Here is a 16,299-nt window from a genome sequence, read left to right on the forward strand (position 1 = left end):
GTTACTCAGAGAAAGAGTCCTTGGGTTTTGTCAGATGCCACAGGGGTCCGCGGCCCAGAAAAGGTGCAGAACGCCTGCAGAGAGCTGGGGGGGTGGGGTGGGGGCCCAGGCAGAGCCGGATGCCTCTCCTGACTCCCTTTGCGAATGCCGAGGGACCTTGGGCAAATTGCTTTCCTCCTCTGTGCCTCCGTGTCCTTACCTGGAAGATAGCACCTATCTCAAATGCTCGTTGGAAGGAACCAGCCAGGCCACCCAGGGGCACCAGCCCGTGCCCTTTCTTCCACTGGCGCGTAGGACTTTGCTGGGCTTGTTGAGCAGGGAGTGGGGAGCCAGGCTGGCTGAGCTCTGACTCCCAGCTCCATCACCCGGGCTGGGCAATTAACCTCTGTGTGCCTCGGTTTCCCCTCCATAACTTGGAGGTAATAATGGCACCTAGGTCATAAGGTGTTGCGGGGATGAAATGAGTTTCTATGTGCCAAGGGCCCAGCACGGCGCTTGGCATTGTCTGGGGGATGTATAAGATGGTCATTATTGGCTGTGTCTCACCCCTCAGGTTACGTTTGGGGTTCCCGGAGGGCCGGATCCGAGTCCTGCTCTCCTCTGCATCCCCCATAGTACCTGACACAGAGTCTGGGTTTAGGAAATGTGTCTGCTGCAGCGAGTGCTACTTTTCACGTGAGTTAAGGGAGAAGGGACACTTTTTCTAGAGGTCAGGATCAAGTCGGATGCCCCCACGGCCATAGTGGACCCCGGATTCAGCAAGGGGGCCACAGGGAGGCAAGGACAAAGGGCTAGAGCACATGTCATCTTGGGGTCCTGGGCAAATAATGAATCCAGATAATCCAGTTGATAGTATCTCCCCACCACCCGCTCAGCCTGGCTTTGTCAGGCTTGAGCCAGATGAGTTTTTTCCGCTGCTTTCCAAGCCTCAGTGTTCTCATCTGTTGAATGGGGACAGCTAGCGTGCGTTGGGGCCCGCCACAAGCTAAGCCTTGGTTATGCCTCTTTCCATGCCCCCGTTTGATTCTCACAACCACTCTCTGAGGCCACTGGGGAGACTGCAGCTCAGAGAGGTGAAGTAACTTGCCCAAGGTCACACAGCAAGTCAGCGGCACAGCTGGGGCTTGCCTGGGCGGTCTGGCTCCCAGGCCATGCCTTAAGCCCTGGGCACACCACCACCCCACAGCAGAGAAGTGTTTCTCTTCTTTCCCCCCCTCCGCAGGGACCAGCCACACTTTATGTCCACAGAGGTGTTCTTTTTTTTTTTTTAATGTTTTTATTTATTTTTGAGACAGAGCATGAGCATGTGCAGGGGAGGGGCAGAGAGAGAGGGAGACACAGAATCCAAAGCAGGCTCCAGGCTCTGAGCTGTCAGCACAGAGCCCGATGTGGGACTCGAACTCACCAACTGTGAGATCATGACCTGAGCCGAAGTTGGACGCTTAACCGACTGAGCCACCCAGGCGTCCCGGTGTTCCCATTTTTAAATGGTGGCATCTAATTCAAAATTAAAAAAAAATACCTCGTATACCAAAAGAGGAAGAGACACACAGAGGCAGACAGAGAGAGAGAAAACAACAACAACCCCCCCCCCCCAACAAAAAACAACAAAATCTCAGAAACTTGTTTTTAGGCCAGTCTGCAACTTCTGACTTAACCTGTTCCACTTCCTTTGCCTGCACAGCAGCCCCATTTGGGGAGAAGGGGAGGCCCAGAGAGGTGAGAGCGTTTGCCCAAGACAACGGGGGGCCAGCGTGGGGCTGGGGGCCAGACCCCAACCTCAGCCTTCCAAGCTTTACCCACGACATTCCCCCTACCAGCCTCCTCCCCAGGCCCCAGCCCATGTGGGTCGGACCTTATTTTCAAGGCCGGCTCCTGGACTCCAAAGAGAAAGAAAACTCATTGCAGTCTGATGCTGAAGGCCAAGGTCAGCATGACACATCTCAAATGCTCAGTGACCGTCCCTGGATTCCAACAGAGCAGTTTCTAAAGGGCATGTCTGCCAGAGTCATTTTTAAATTGACGGGGACTAGAGCCTTGCAGAACTCTGGGGGCAGCAAGGCATTGTCAGAAACCCTTCCAGTGATAATTTGTCCACTTGTGAGCTCGGAGGAGAAGGGCTCATTTCTCTGGGCCCAGCTTGTCAGCCTGATAAACCCACACTTACTGAGGACCTACGGGGTACCAGAAACCAGACCAGGAGGCTTTGCAGCCATGATCTCATTTAACTTGTCCAGAAAACGTGTTACGATTGGTCGTAGCATTGATTCCATTTTTTAGCCAAAGAGACTGAAGCTCAGGGAGGTTAGATAAACGCCCAAGCTCAAATCCAGGCTTTTTGGACCCTCAAGTCCAGGCTCCTTCCCCCCTAGCAAGGCATCTACCTGGAAGTGGTGGAGAGATTGCCTTCTTTGCAGAGGTCTGTCTGGGGGCCACAGCAGAGGCTGGGGTGGTCAGGGAAGGCTTCTTGGAGGAGGTGACCTTATATGAAGAAAGAAGGTGTACTAGTTTCTCATTGCTGTTGTGTGACAAATTAGCACAAACCTAATGACTGGAGGTCAGAATTCCAAATGAACCTTAGGGAGGCCAAAATCAATCCAGGCTAATGTCCCCATCTCAAGATCATAATCACATCTGCAAAGTCCCTTCTGTCCGTGTAAGATAACATAGTCACAGGCTGGGGAAATTAGGATGTGGGTATCTTTGCAGGCCATTATTCAGCTGACCCCAGGAGAGGACAACAGGCACGGGAGGGCGTGGAATGTTCAGCAGGCAGCCGGGCTGAGGGGTTAGAGGTGGGAGGGGCTGATTAGGACCCACGCGTCAAGGGCACTGAATTCCGCGTTGGCGCATTTGAACTTCATCTTTTTTTTTTTTTTTTTTTTTTAACTTCGTCTTCTAGAGCAGTGCTTTCCTCACGCTTGGACGGCTGCGGATCTGGTGAAAATGCACACACCTTGAGTCAGTAGGTCTGGGTGGGGTCTGAGAATCCTCATTTATCACAGGCTCCCAGGGGCTGCAGGTGCTGCTGGTAGGCTAGCGAGGCTTTAGAAAAGGATGGTTCTAGAAAAGATGGTGATGCAGAAAACAGTCCCCCCCCCCCAGGCTCCGTGTTTCCAGAGCATCACCCCGGTTGGCATTTGAATGGCATTCTCTTCCCAAACTCTGTGTTACCCAACATTTTTGCACATCTTCTGAGAGTGGCCGCCGAGGATGGTCACCCTGACCTCCAGTCCAAACCTGAAAGGTTCTGTCTGACTCATGGAAGGAAGATTCCCAGTGTCGTGACTTTGGCAACTCACTAGCCTTCTCAGGCCTTCGTGGAAAGGATGTGGGCTGGGGCGGACAAGATGACTCTCGGGAACAGCTCTCAGATCTGTGCTCTTGAGTCCCGTGTAACAATGCGGGCATATTTTTAGAGCTGAATTGTCTCTCCTTTTAATCTAACTCTTTGAAAATTGGCACCTTCATGTGTGGGGTGGCGTGGTATTTGCTGGAACTTCCCCTGTCCCTGAGCAAGGGGACAGCTGAAGCTTTGCTGGATAGTTCACTCCTACATGGAGATATATCAGCGAGGACCGTGCAGGGTCTTAAAATGTTGCTTCGCTGCAGAGCGTCAGGGACAGAAATGGCTTTAGACCTCGTTGCACAGGGGGCTGTAAACTCAAAGGCTCAAGAGAGCTAGATGGGAGCCAAGGGTGATGGGCACTGCGGAGGGTCTGTGCTGACTCAGAAGTACGCGTCCTGTTTGAGGGGGAGCAGCCCCAGCTCAGCCCCGCAGCCCTTGTATGAGGATGCGGGTCCGGCACGGCTGTATGCACCCGTCTTGCAAGCGAATCCAGAAACCTGGATGAAATTTCATGTGAAGGCTCCTATTTTTAAATGTTGATAATGAATTCAGATATTTTTAAAATACTGTGTGGGCCAAACAAGACATTTTTGTGGGCTGGATTCGGCCTGTTGGCAGCTTGTTGGAGCATCCACTTGTTTCACCGGGAGGGAAACTGAGGCCCGCAGAGGCACCTTCGGAAGGCCCCACGGCGCCGGCTGGAACTCAGGGCTGCTGACACGCGGTGCAGTCACCTTCCTGTGGTCTTTTGCGACGCTCTTCTTCGGGGAAGCCCCTTTCCATGCCCCTCCCCCAAACCTCATTCCCTGCACCTCTCAGAGGGTCACCCTGCTTCCCAGTCTCACAGCAGCAAGCAGCCTGGCAGGTGGAAGCCCCGCCCCCCGCCCCGCCCCGCCCCCACCACCACCACCGCTGTCCCCAATCTGCCCTCAACCTGCTTTGTGACATGGGCATGTCCTAAGTCCTCACTGGGCTAACTTCTCATCTGCAGATGGAGGGCTCAGCGACCCCTGGAGTCTGTCCCGAGGCCTCTGGCCTTCTCCTCCCAGCCCCTGAGCATCCCCGAGCCTGAGAGTATTGACATTTCGCAAACAGCAGCTGTCATGAAGCCGTTTGCAGCCTCAGAGCTCCTGGCCTGCGTCATTTACACGATTTCACGTGCTGGGTCTCAGGGGGCGTGTCGCCGAGCCCAGAGCCAGCAGCCACTGCGCCATACCTTATTGATTTGACATATTAGACTGATGGATTTGGGCGGGGGGGGGGGGAATGTTTTCTCTTGAAATGCCGTGGTGCCTTGGGATTTCATCTGATTTTGCAACAATTCCCCTCTGCTCCCCAGAAGGGTTTTATTTGTCCAGTGACTGAGATGTGCCGGTTCTAGGCTGCCTACTCCTTGGTCACATCCTACGGGACTAACAATGACGATGACAATAATAGTAACAGCTCACGCTTATATAACACCTGCTGTGCGCCAGGCACTGCCCTAAGCACTTTGCTCATCAATTTACTCGCTTTGTCCTCACGTTGCCCGCAAACTGGGTGCTATATCTATCCCCGATTTTCCGACGAGAAAACCGGTTCAGTGGGAGCACGCCACTTGCCCAAGCGTCCCAGGCAGTGCCTGGCAGAGCCGGGGATCAACCCAGGTGGCCCAGCCCGGGGCCGTGATCTTCACACTTGTTGCCCCGCCCCCACTTATAATTATTCTAATCGCCCATAATTATACTTAGCGGGAAGTGATGGTAACACTTAGCTCTTTTGAATACTTCCCAAGTGTCAGGCTTGCGCGATTTATAGATAGTGTCTCACTTCATGCTCAGGACAAGCCTGTTATGCCCATTTCTCAGACGAGGAAACCGAGGGACAGAGTCGGATGAGGCCTCTGGCCAAGGCTGTAGATGCAAGACACGGTTCCCACCCGTGATTTCCCACTCAGCCAGACGGGCCCTGGAAACTATCTTGGCAAGGGAGGGTACTGGGGCGAAAGGGAATTTGTTCTTGCAAACCCATCAATTCCATCAATGGAGGGTCAGGGTTGATGTTATGAAGCTGTTTTTTAAAAAGGCAGAAAGTGCAGCTAACGGGATTAGCTGTCACCCCACGGGCCCTGTACCTGATGAGAAGCCATTTCATTTCTTCTGCCCCGGGAGGTCACCGGTTCTCAGCTGCAAATCGAGGCTTGCGTGCCAAGTTTCAGAGACCCGACACAATCATCTGTGTGATTACTGAGGCTTTCCGGGCGTCACAAAGGCAAGACCCCACCGTCCTGGCCAGAGGCTGCCCGCCCACTGTCCTTTCTGACTTCCTTTAGTCACACGCGTGTGCCTCCATAACACGAATCGTGACGAGCACCGATTGCCAGCCAGGCCCTGTGTGGCGGTTCCAATGTTTTGTCATTCGAGTTCTACCTTCTCTCTATCTCTGTGTGCCAGACGCCAACATCTGCCGGCTGGCATGGGCTCCGTCTTTTTCTGAAGCCGACTCACTTTCTTGCACAAACATTCGGAAGGGAACTTTGGATCAGTGGTGCTTGTGCTTGAGGGTGCGTCAGCGTCACCTGGAGAGCTCGTCACAACATACATGGGTCTGGAGGCCCAAGGGTTAGCATCCCGTGTTCCTGTGTGCCTGCTACAGGTTGGAGAATGCTGGCTTAGATCGCTGCTCTAATTGGACCCCTTGCCATAAAACGCGATGTGTAAGGGAGGGCCCCTGCAGGACTCACAATCCCCCAGATAGTTCAAACGAAGGCGCTTTAATGAAAAAGTCCACATAGAGGCACGGGAAGGGCTAAGAGCATCTGAGGCCCCCAAAAGCTGGCAACAGAGGGGAGCTGTTAGCACCAGCCTTGGCAGGGGGAGGAGAAAGGGTGGGAACAGTGTGAAAGCCGCAGATGCTTGGATCCCACAAACTTGGGATGGAGCCTCTGCCAGAGAAGGGGCTCCAGACAGGGAGCAGGGCAGACAGAAAACAATCAGACCTTCCTCCTCCCACCCTCCGATTTCTAGCTGGTCCTCCTCATTGCTCAGCCAGAGGGCTGGGGAGTCTGGGGGTGCAGTCCCAAGGAGTCAGGCCCCTGAGGCCCAGAGCCGGGCACAGAAGGGCGGAGAGCAGTGGCTGGCTGGGGGAGGGCGGGAGAGGGGCGGGGCTGAAGGAAATTGTCAAAATGTCCTTCAAGTCTGCCCGGGACCTGCTGAAGATTCTGTGAGCCCTCTCCCAGTTTTAAATAATTAACAAGTGGTAGAAAGGTGTTAAGGACACATTAGCACCAAACAGAGGCTCTTTTGATCGAGGTGATAGGATTTATAAAAATAACAGAGAAGCGAGTAGCTTCTTCACTTTTTGACTCAGACAATTCAGTGTTGTGGTTAGTGTAACGCCACCTCTCCCCTGGGGGGAAACACAGACGGGGAGATGGCACCCCCCAGTGTTAACTCACTTGGGGTACTTAGCAGCTCACATCAGGCATCCGTCGTTCGGGGGTTGCAGCTGGGGGAGGACGGGGATGTCAACCCCCTAGTCCAGCAGGCGGGTGACGGTTGGAGGGTGGGCAGGCACTGGAGCAGAGCGGTCCGCGTGCTGGCAGGTGGCAATGTGCACAGAAGTGTTGGGGCAGGGGCCGCTGGGCTCCCATGGTGTTTGTCGCCTTCACGGCTCTCTGCCCTGCCCCTCCCCTTGAGTATTCATGTTCCCGTGGATCAACCTCCCCCCCTTTTCTCTCTTGCTTCACATACTTTGCACGAGCATGTCAACCGCTCTCGGGCTACCGTCTCTTTGGCAATCAGAGTAGACATTTATTGCGTACCCGTGATTTGCCAAGGTCCGCACCCCTCCGCCTGAGCTCCAGCTTCCCCCCGGACATCCCGTTGGAGGTCCTGCAGTGGATGTGGAACCTCATTGTCTGCCTGCCTTAGCGTTACCTCATTCTCCGTGAAAAGCATCACATCTGCTCAGCTGCCCAGGCGGGACACGTGGCCCCACCATGGTCAGAGCCCACAGAGCCCGTGCATCAGGAGTTATCAGGTTTTCCACTTGTCCTCACCCCCAATGTTGCCATGGCAGACCCCCCCCCCCATCCTTCTAGAGAGGGCCTCCTGACAGGTGTCCTTTCCTTGCTAAGACCCTTAGGTCCCCACTTGCCTCAGCAGCATGGGCCAAGCCCACCTTCCACGGCCTGGCTTCTGGCATCCTCAAGACCTGTCTGCTCTTCCTTGAGACCTCCTTCCCCCGACATCTGGTGGCCAGCTGGCCTCCGGATCGCTGAGGACTGAAATCCACTCTCTCCCCCATCCCACTCAGTGGCCACCCCCTTGCAGGAACTCTGGCTCAGGAATTGTTTGGGATGCTGGAGAGCATGTAGATAAGAGCCATGGCCAGGGAACCCCGTGCCCTCAGACCCAGACGGGCCCCTCTGACCAGCCCAAGAGCGGGGAATGATACGATTTCAAGGTGGCTACTCTAGCCTGCCAGCTTACAGCCATGATGAATCCTGGAGTCAGAGAGGCCTGGGTGTGAACCCAGACTGTACCACTGTCTGGCTGTGTAGACTAGTTGCTGAGTCCCTCCGAACCTAAGTTTACTCCTCTGTAAAAGATGAGAATTTTCCGAGAATCTTCTGTTTGTTGGCTTCATTCCCTAAACAGTACGTATTGGATGTCCCTAGGACATTCCCAGTGGAGGGAACAATCTTATAAAGGCAGAGATGTGGGCAGGACATGTTTGACAGGTTTGGAGAACAGAAAAGGTGAAGATCAGGACTCTTTGTTGTAAGTGATAGAAATTCCACCTCAAACCAGCTTAGGCAAAGACAAGGAATTCATTGGTTCATGTGATTGAAAGAACAAATGATGGGATGGATGCTTCAGGCACGGCTGGATCCAGGGGCTCAAACAGTATCAGGCTCAAACTACCTCGTCAGGTTTTAGGAGGATGGGGGAAAGAACACATGTGAATGCTAGTGTCTGAGATCAGATTTCCTAGAAGCAGACACTGAGGTGAGGATTCACGTTCAAGGCGTTTATAAAGGAAATGCCCCGGGGGAGAGTGGTAGGGAAACCGGGGGAGGCAGGGCAGGGAAATCAATCTGGAGAGAGTAAGAAGCCTAAGTAACCCTAGCCAGGCGTTGGGGATGCTAGTGCCTGGTTCTCCATGGTTAAACTTACTTATTTTCTAAGCATCTCAGCCCCTGACGCCAACCTTACCTCTCAGCCTATCTGACAGAGCAGAGCTGGATACTGTTGGGAAGGGAGGCGGGGGTAGGGGGTGGAGTGGGGTGGAAGCCTGGCCTGGGGCCCACGAGGGCAAAGATGAGAGCAACCCCCCCCCCCCAGGAGAGTAGGGGTGCTTCGGGAGAGGCACTGAGTCAGTAAGCAGCACGGTGGTGAGGGGTGGCCTCCTCAAGCCACCAGGCCAACAGCAGCTGGAGGTGAAGGCTGCTGGGAGGGAGGCCAGGCCTCCGCAGGAGCTGCCGCCCTCCTGGCGAGGCGAGGCTCGCCCCACATCTCCTGCCTTCCTCCCTGCTGCCTCGGTGGGCCTCGGGCCAGAGAAGGGCCTCGGAGACTATGCGTGTGCCAAGCCAGGGGGTGTTTTAACAACATCCAGGCTGCCAGGAGCACATTATTCTCTTACAGAAATCCAAGGGATTGCCCAGGAGATGTGATATTTTTGTAGCCAAAGAAAAAAAGGGGGGGGGGGGAGAAAAAAAGAATTTCTCCACAGCTCTCAAAGCCCGTTGTGCTAGGAATGATAGTGGGTGTTTCAGAATCTGGATTCTTTGTCAGGGAGCAGATAAGGACCGAGAATTTTCTGTTTGTTTGCTTCATTCACTAAATAGTACATATTGGATGTCCCTAGGACATTCCCAGTGGAAGGAACAATCTTATAAAGGCTGACATGTAGGAAGGACATGTTTGACAGGTTTGGAGAACAGAAAAGGTGAAGATCAGGACTCTTTGTTGTAAGTGATAGAAATTCCACCTCAAACTAGCTTAGGCAAAGACAAGGAATTCATGGGTTCATGTGATTGAAAGAACAAATGATGGGACGCTTCAGGCACGGCTGGATCCAGGGGCTCAAACAACGTCATAGGACACAATCTTTCTCTATCTCAGCTTTGCCTTCCTTGGCATTGTCTCTGCTCTCAGGAAGGCCCTTGCCACTTGGTGACTCAGTCAGTTTCATCCTTCCACTCCCCCAGGCTCAAACTCAGTAGAAAGGAATTTTCTCCACCAATAGGTCCGGCAAAAGTCCAGCGGCTGACTCTCATTGAACTGACTTGGGTCATATGTCCATCTCTGACTGGCCAGGCTTTGTCCATAGTCCCTTCTGTAAAGTGGGGGCCTCGCTCACTGATTAGTGTGGTTTGGAAGGTAAGTCATGTGAGGTGTTACATTTTCCACTGGCCACCCTTTTCCTCAGAAATTATATCTGCTCCCCCAATTGTATTTCTCCCTCTTGACTCTGTTTCCTGCCTCGACCTCCCTCAAGCACTCCTGGGCTCCATTTCCAGGGGATCATGGCGGGGACATGTTCCACCCAGACAACAATGATGCTATTGCACAAACTGAGCCCTCACTAGATGCTAAGCACAAGGTCTTTTCATTGCTGTACAAATGCATCCTCAAGGCATGACAGTAGTATGAAATAGGCGTTATTTTTATCTTTGTTGTATAGGTAAAGAAACTGAGGCATAGAGAGGTTCACTCCTGAACCAATGACTAGAGTCATAGGGGTTATGAAGCTCTGACTGGCTACAACAGGAGTCATGTGCCCAATCATGGAGCCAGCTGCAATTGACTTGCACAGACTGGGAGAAGAAAGGGACTCCCCGGTGAAAGGATTGTAGTCAGAAGGGAGGGATAAAGTGGGAAAAACAGAGAATGCCCCCTAAACTAGGGGGCAAATGATGGCAACCGAATTTTGGAAAAAACTGGGGGGGAAAGGGAGCTGTGGCGGCTCGGGGAATGTAAACATTTGAACAGCCAAACCACTGGAAGGATAGAGGGGCAGCCGGCATTCAGGAAGAGCTGGAACCAGGCACTCACGCTGTCATAAGGCTCAGGTTCTCAGGGCGCCTGGCTGGCCCAATTGGAAGAGCTTGCGAACCCCCCCCCCCCCCCCGTGAGTTCAAGCCCCACCTTGATCTTTTTTTTTTTTTTTAAACAAGTAAGATGACTGGGGCATCTGGGTGGCTCAGTCAATTGCGCCACCGATTTGGGCTCAGGTCAGGATCTCATGGTTCATGGGTTTGAGCCCCACGCGGGGCTCTGTGCTGACAGCTCAGAGCCTGGAGCCTGCTTCACATTCTGTGTCTCCCCCTCTCTCTCTCTCTCTCTCTGCCCTGCCCTGTTCGGCTTTGTCTCGCTCTCAAAAATAAATAAACATTAAAAATACATAAGATTACTTAAATAAATCAACTTAAAAAAAAAAAAGGCTCACACCCCGATTTGACCCCCCCCCCCCAGTCTATTTCGGTGCTTCCGAGCGCGCGGATTGCTACAGGGCAGGACTTTGATTGGCCAATTCTAGGCCACGTGATCAAACCCGACCAATCGGCTCTGCCCAGGAAGACGGGGCCGCTTTAGGACACCGCGGATCCCGGGGAGAGTCGCGAGGTTGAAGCTGTGGCCACGGGAGTAGCAGTTTCTAGAAAAAAAGTGGAGTAGGGTACAGGGCCGTTAGAAATGTAGGGGTGCGCTCCTAGCTGCGGGTGACAGAGAACTTGGCCCCGCAAGCTTCGACGGTGGGGAAGCCCTCGGGGCTGGTGATTGGCCCAGTGGTGTCGCCACTGCTCAGCAACTACAGCGGCAGCTTCATCTTAAGGCGGGTACCCTCCTGGCCATCAGGTGGCTCCCTGGCGCAGCCATCTACCAGGTGCGAAGAGAAAGTGTGACCAGGACGCAGGTTCCTCCCTCCCGTCTGAACGGGCCCACAGAGGGGTCGCACGCCACTGCCCACCAGCGAGCGTCACCGGGGTGGGGGAGGGGGCGGGCGCTGGCCTCCACCAACTTAGGTTTGGGCACCTGCGCCAGGCCTGGTGCGGAGGACGGGAGGCCGTGATCAGCTGTGTCACGGGGACCCACCCTGGAACCGCGGCCCTTGCTCCAACAATTCGGACCCCCGCCGCGGGGCGTGGTGTGGAAGGTCACCCTGCGGCGTCCCTCATCTCACGGCCGCTCTGCCTCTGTCGTGCAGGGGTCCTGTGGCTGTCGGTGGTGTCCGAGGTGCTGTACATCCTCCTGCTGGTGGTCGGCTTCAGCCTCATGTGTCTCGAGCTCTTCCACTCCAGCAATGTCATCGACGGGCTCAAGCTCAACGCCTTCGCAGCTGTCTTCACGGTGCTGTCCGGTAAGGCGGAGGGCCTCTGGCGGTGGGGCCTAACCCTGGACCTCCGGCAGAGCGGAACGTGGGTGCTGGAGCCGCCCCCGGGCCGAGTCCTGGCTGTTCCCGCCGGGTGACCTTGCGCCCATCACTCCGCTGCTCTGAGCCTCCGCGTTACGGTTTTAAAACGGGATTTGCGCGCTCGCGTTCTCATTCAGTGGTTGTTGAATATCGTGTGCCAGGTACCGTGCTAACAGTAAGGACTGGGGCTTTCCTAACGGAGGGACCGTTCCAGAGCCCGTGGAGTTTAACAGGTGTGGGAGAGAGAGGTGGGTTAGCCTGACGTGTGTATTCAAGGGATGACCACCCCACGCCCTCGTGGCGGACTGTATTTGTGGGACAGGGCACAGGGAGGTGGTGTATTGGCATGAGTGGATGATGGTGTCTTCCATAGAGACATAAAGGGGGGGCCGTTTTGGGGTGGCCCGCACATCACTCATCTGCTTTGGCTTATTTGCCTTTGAGACAAACGTGTGGAAGCTAGAGGGGAGCAAACACATCTAGAAGCTCAGCTACTAGTGTGGGGTGGGCAGAGACGGTGCGTAAAGGCCGCAGAGCCAGGGGTTTTGGGGGCTTTAGGGGGAACAGGACGGTCAGGACATTGTGACTCAGGGAGCCGGAGACAGAAGACTCCAAGAAAAGGCCATTGGATTAGGTGGCCAGGAGCCCAGAGTTGGTTCAGCAGATCCAGGTCACGAGGGGTTAAGCAGGGAATGTGCCAGAGAGGAGTAAAAGGAGCCTCCAAACCATAACTTCAGGCAGCCTGACAGATAGAGTGGTGGCTTGGCCGTGCACGACATCTGTTCCTAAAAAGCCAAGTGTAAATTGAATTTCTATAAATCTAATCCTATTCTTCATGCGTTGGAAGAAGCCTCTATTTAATGAAACCGAAACGAGGCGCCTTTTGGTAAGGGACATAATCTCCCCCTAACTGAAGTATGTGTGTACAACAGAGGGGTCCCTCAAAGATCGAGAGCTGCATCCAAGAGATTACAGCACGCTCCGCAGATGAAAACACGCGTGACTTGGCGTTCTCAGGATGTGGAAATCTGACCATCATAGCAAAAGAAAGAAAAGAGAAATAGAGTGATCGTCATGGCCAAGGGTCGGTTTTGGTTCCCAGCTCTTGGGCCGCGGACGATTCTGGACCTGTGTGTCCTGTTTGAGGGTGGAGTGGGGATGGGCGGGCTGGGGCATGAGACTTGGAAAAAAACCGAAGAGTTTGCTTGACGGACAGCTTGGGGAAGACAGTGCAGATAGAGGGAACAGCATGGACAAGGGTGGCATATTCTGGAAACCTTGAGTAGTTCAGAATGACAGGAAGGCAGGGTAGGGAGAGCACAACTGACAGATGAAATCGGACAGCTGGGTGAGGGTCTTGGTGCTTTGCAGTGATCCTTAGATGTTACCATGTAGCTGACCGCGCTGAGAATCCAGAGCAGAGGGGGATAACGGTCAGGTTTGCAGCTGGGGGTGAGGGTTCGGGCTGCGGCGTGGACAGAGCAGAGCAAGGGTGGAGGTGAGGAGACCGGCCCGGAGGTGAGAAAAGATGAGGCCCCACCCGGGTGCGGGGGCAGGGGGAACGCCGGACGCGGGCACACACACCCTCCAGCTAGGAGGCGAAGTCAGGAGAGCCGGGTGGGCCCGGAAGACAGAGAACCCAGGTCAGCTGCCTAGTTTGGAATCCACACAGTCCGGGGGGTCCATGAGCCTGGTGGGGAAGAAGTTCCATCTGTAGTTCTCTAACTTGTAACGGACACTTAGGCTGTCCCTCAAATGTGAGTGGAGGCAACAGAACCCTGTAGGGGGCAGTAGCTATGACATAGTCACCAATAATCATCTATATTTTTCCTATCGCGCTGTCGTTGGGGCAGATACCCTGAAATGCTTTCATTCAAAAGTGTGATAATGCCAGAGCTTCTGCTGCATCTCGTTAACCTCGCGCGTTAACGAAGAAGCCCATATATTCCCATGCCACGAACTCGTTTGAATGTTTCGCTAACTAGATTTCCATATAAGGGGTTTGCTTTATAATCCCGCGTATTTTATTTTGTGTATCCGGAGACGCTCTTCTCAGGAGGGACCTAGAGGTCCAGATTGGCCAGAGCCCCTGATCTTGTGTCCCGTGGCCGGCATCTGGGCAGGGACGGGATGGGCCCGGACCCCCAAGATGGGGAAGGTGGAAAAAGCAGGTAGTGGGGGTGATGGATCCGACCTGAGCAGGTGGAGTGTGATGTGCTGTGGGGTGTCCAGTCTCCTCTCTCTTGTTAGCGGCTCCACCTTTTCTTTCCTCTCCCCACTGCAAGCATCGAAGAGTCCCCTTATCCCGGGCACCCAGCCCTCCCCCTCAACCTGCTCATTCCAGTCACAGAACAAAAGCGGGTGGGCGGCCCAAGGCAACCATCCCCAAGTCTTCAAGCAGACCTCTCTTGGGGTAGCAGGTGGGGGCTCCTTCCCCTGCCTCAAAGGGCTCATCAAAGCTCTCACCCCTCAAAAAGCCTGCCCCCAGAGGCCCACTGCTGAAGAAAATAAGATTGTCTTCAGTAATTTCAGACACATAAACAATACAGGGCTCAGGGAGGTTAATTGACTTGCCCAGGGTCACACAGCTGGTCAGTTACGGAGCCAGGATTAAACCCAGCTCCTGCTGGCTTCAAAGCCCCGTGCTCTTTTCATAGGATCCGAGCTGCAGGGGTGACCGGGCTGGAGGGAGAAGACTTTTAAGTCTTCAGAAAACAGTAACTAAGAAGCATGTGTGAGCCAGCTGACGTCATGAGACAGAAGTAGCGAGTGGTGGAGAGAAAGGATTTTGTATTCACGCCTGGGAGAAGATAAGTTGGGGGGGGGGGCAACAGGACACCAAGAGAGGGCTGCGTGGCCCTGGAGCCCCTGGCCTTGCCGGAGCCCCCTGAGAACAGGGTAAGGGGTGGGGAGGGGCCCAGAGGAGGGGGGTGGCCTTCGGGTTTGCTCTGATGGGAGGGAAAGGAGTGCGCAAGCCCCGTGACCAAGTCCTCTGATGCTGCCAGCCCAGCTTATGCCGAGGGGTCTTCAGCCCAAGGTCAACACCTTCTATGGTAGACGGGAAAGCAGAATTGGGGCAGCCCCTACTGTACCCAATTATTATGATCAGTTATTATAATGAACCAAGTGATTATGATTCATGGTAATAGCCAGTGCCGGCCGAGGTGCCACCGTGCACTGGCGCGGGGTTCAGCCTGCCCACACGTGTTAGCGTCTTTACCCCTCACGGTACCCTTGCAGGGGAGGGTCTGACCCTGCATGGGTTCCGCAGATGGGAATGCCGACTTGCCTGCAGGCACGTAGCTGCTAGGCTGTTGGACCCCCAGCCGAGCCTGCCCTATAAAGTGCTTTGAGTAGGGCTTAGCACCTGGGACTCTTGTCGTTATGATTAGCCCCCACTGTTTTCCAATAAGCTGAGGGGCAGATCATGGCCCCAGGGACCAGCCCCGCCACAGCCACAGCGAGGCCCAGGGGTTCATGCTCTTCAGCCAAGGGAGGAGCTGGTGACAGGTTCCGGCCAGCGGGGCTGTGTCCCTGGCACAAGGTGGTTATACAGACAGGGACGGCCCCTGAGGCCTGGGTGTGGGGGCTGTGGTTGCTGGCCCACTGGCCCAGGGCCTAGGGCTCACAGTACTTTTAGGGCCCCACGAAATGTTTTAATTTTGACTACTTTTCAGATTGGGAGAAAAAAAAAAAATTAAAGTAATAGTAATGAAATTGTAAGAGTGAATCCAGACCGGATCATAATTGTCTTTCTACTGTTGCAGTCATAACATACAAGTTTTACCATTTCTTTAAAAAAAAAAAATTTTTTTTTAAATGTTTATTCTTGAGAGAGAAAGAGACACAGAATGTGAGCAGGGGAGGCGCAGAGAGAGAGGGAGACACAGAATCCGAAGCAGGCTCCGGGCTGTCAGCACAGAGCCCAATGTGGGCCTCGAACCTGCGAACCGTGAGATCAGACCTGAGCTGAAGCCGGGTGCTCAACCGACTGAGCCACGCAGGTGCCCCTACCATTTCCTTTATGGAGGAGACAAAAGTGCTTGGGGCCCCTGCACGTCTTGATGTGACCCTGCAGTGGGTCACAGCTTTTCTCGGGCTCTCGGGACTGAGCAAGACCGATTCCAGCACAGGGGGGTGACTCCAGCTAGCAGCGTCCCCTTGCCCAGTCCTGCGACTTCAGCCAAGAGGTGCTGGGAAAGACAGAACTCCCTGTTTCTTTCCCCAGTGACCAGAGTCTTACACACCCGAAGGGGTGTGCGAGCAGGCTGGAAGATGTCCGTTTTTCCCCAGTCCCTCTGAAAAATGAGACAGATCCACTTGGGAAAAACACAAAGTCATTTGGAGAGTCCCTGCACAGTCGAGCTAACTGTGGGCTTTTAGTAAAAACTGCGGTGGCACAGAAAGAAACGTGACCAATTCTGGGAAATAATCAGAGCTCGTGCAGAAGCCAGAAGGAGCATTTTGTTAAGTAAGAAGGGAAGGCGATTTTGCAATAAAACAAACAAATGGCCAAGGTGAGGTTGCTGTTTGGAATTGGGTTTCAGGAGCCA

The 16,299-nt window shown here is 54.1% G+C and overlaps 1 protein-coding gene across 5 annotated transcripts in view; it reads left to right on the top strand.

The window, feature by feature from the left end:
* GSG1L (GSG1 like) overlaps positions 1 to 16,299 on the top strand; it is a 206,487-nt gene that overhangs the window by 118,553 nt on the left and 71,635 nt on the right. For all 5 annotated transcript variants that reach the window (XM_023246298.2, XM_023246295.2, XM_045047416.1 and 2 more), the window contains exon 3: positions 11,540 to 11,692. In XM_023246298.2, the coding sequence (XP_023102066.2) occupies positions 11,540 to 11,692 (153 nt within the window). The remainder of the gene's footprint in view (positions 1 to 11,539; positions 11,693 to 16,299) is intronic.

This window comes from Felis catus, chromosome E3 (genome assembly GCF_018350175.1).
Source record: "Felis catus isolate Fca126 chromosome E3, F.catus_Fca126_mat1.0, whole genome shotgun sequence".
Classification (NCBI taxonomy): domain Eukaryota; kingdom Metazoa; phylum Chordata; class Mammalia; order Carnivora; family Felidae; genus Felis; species Felis catus.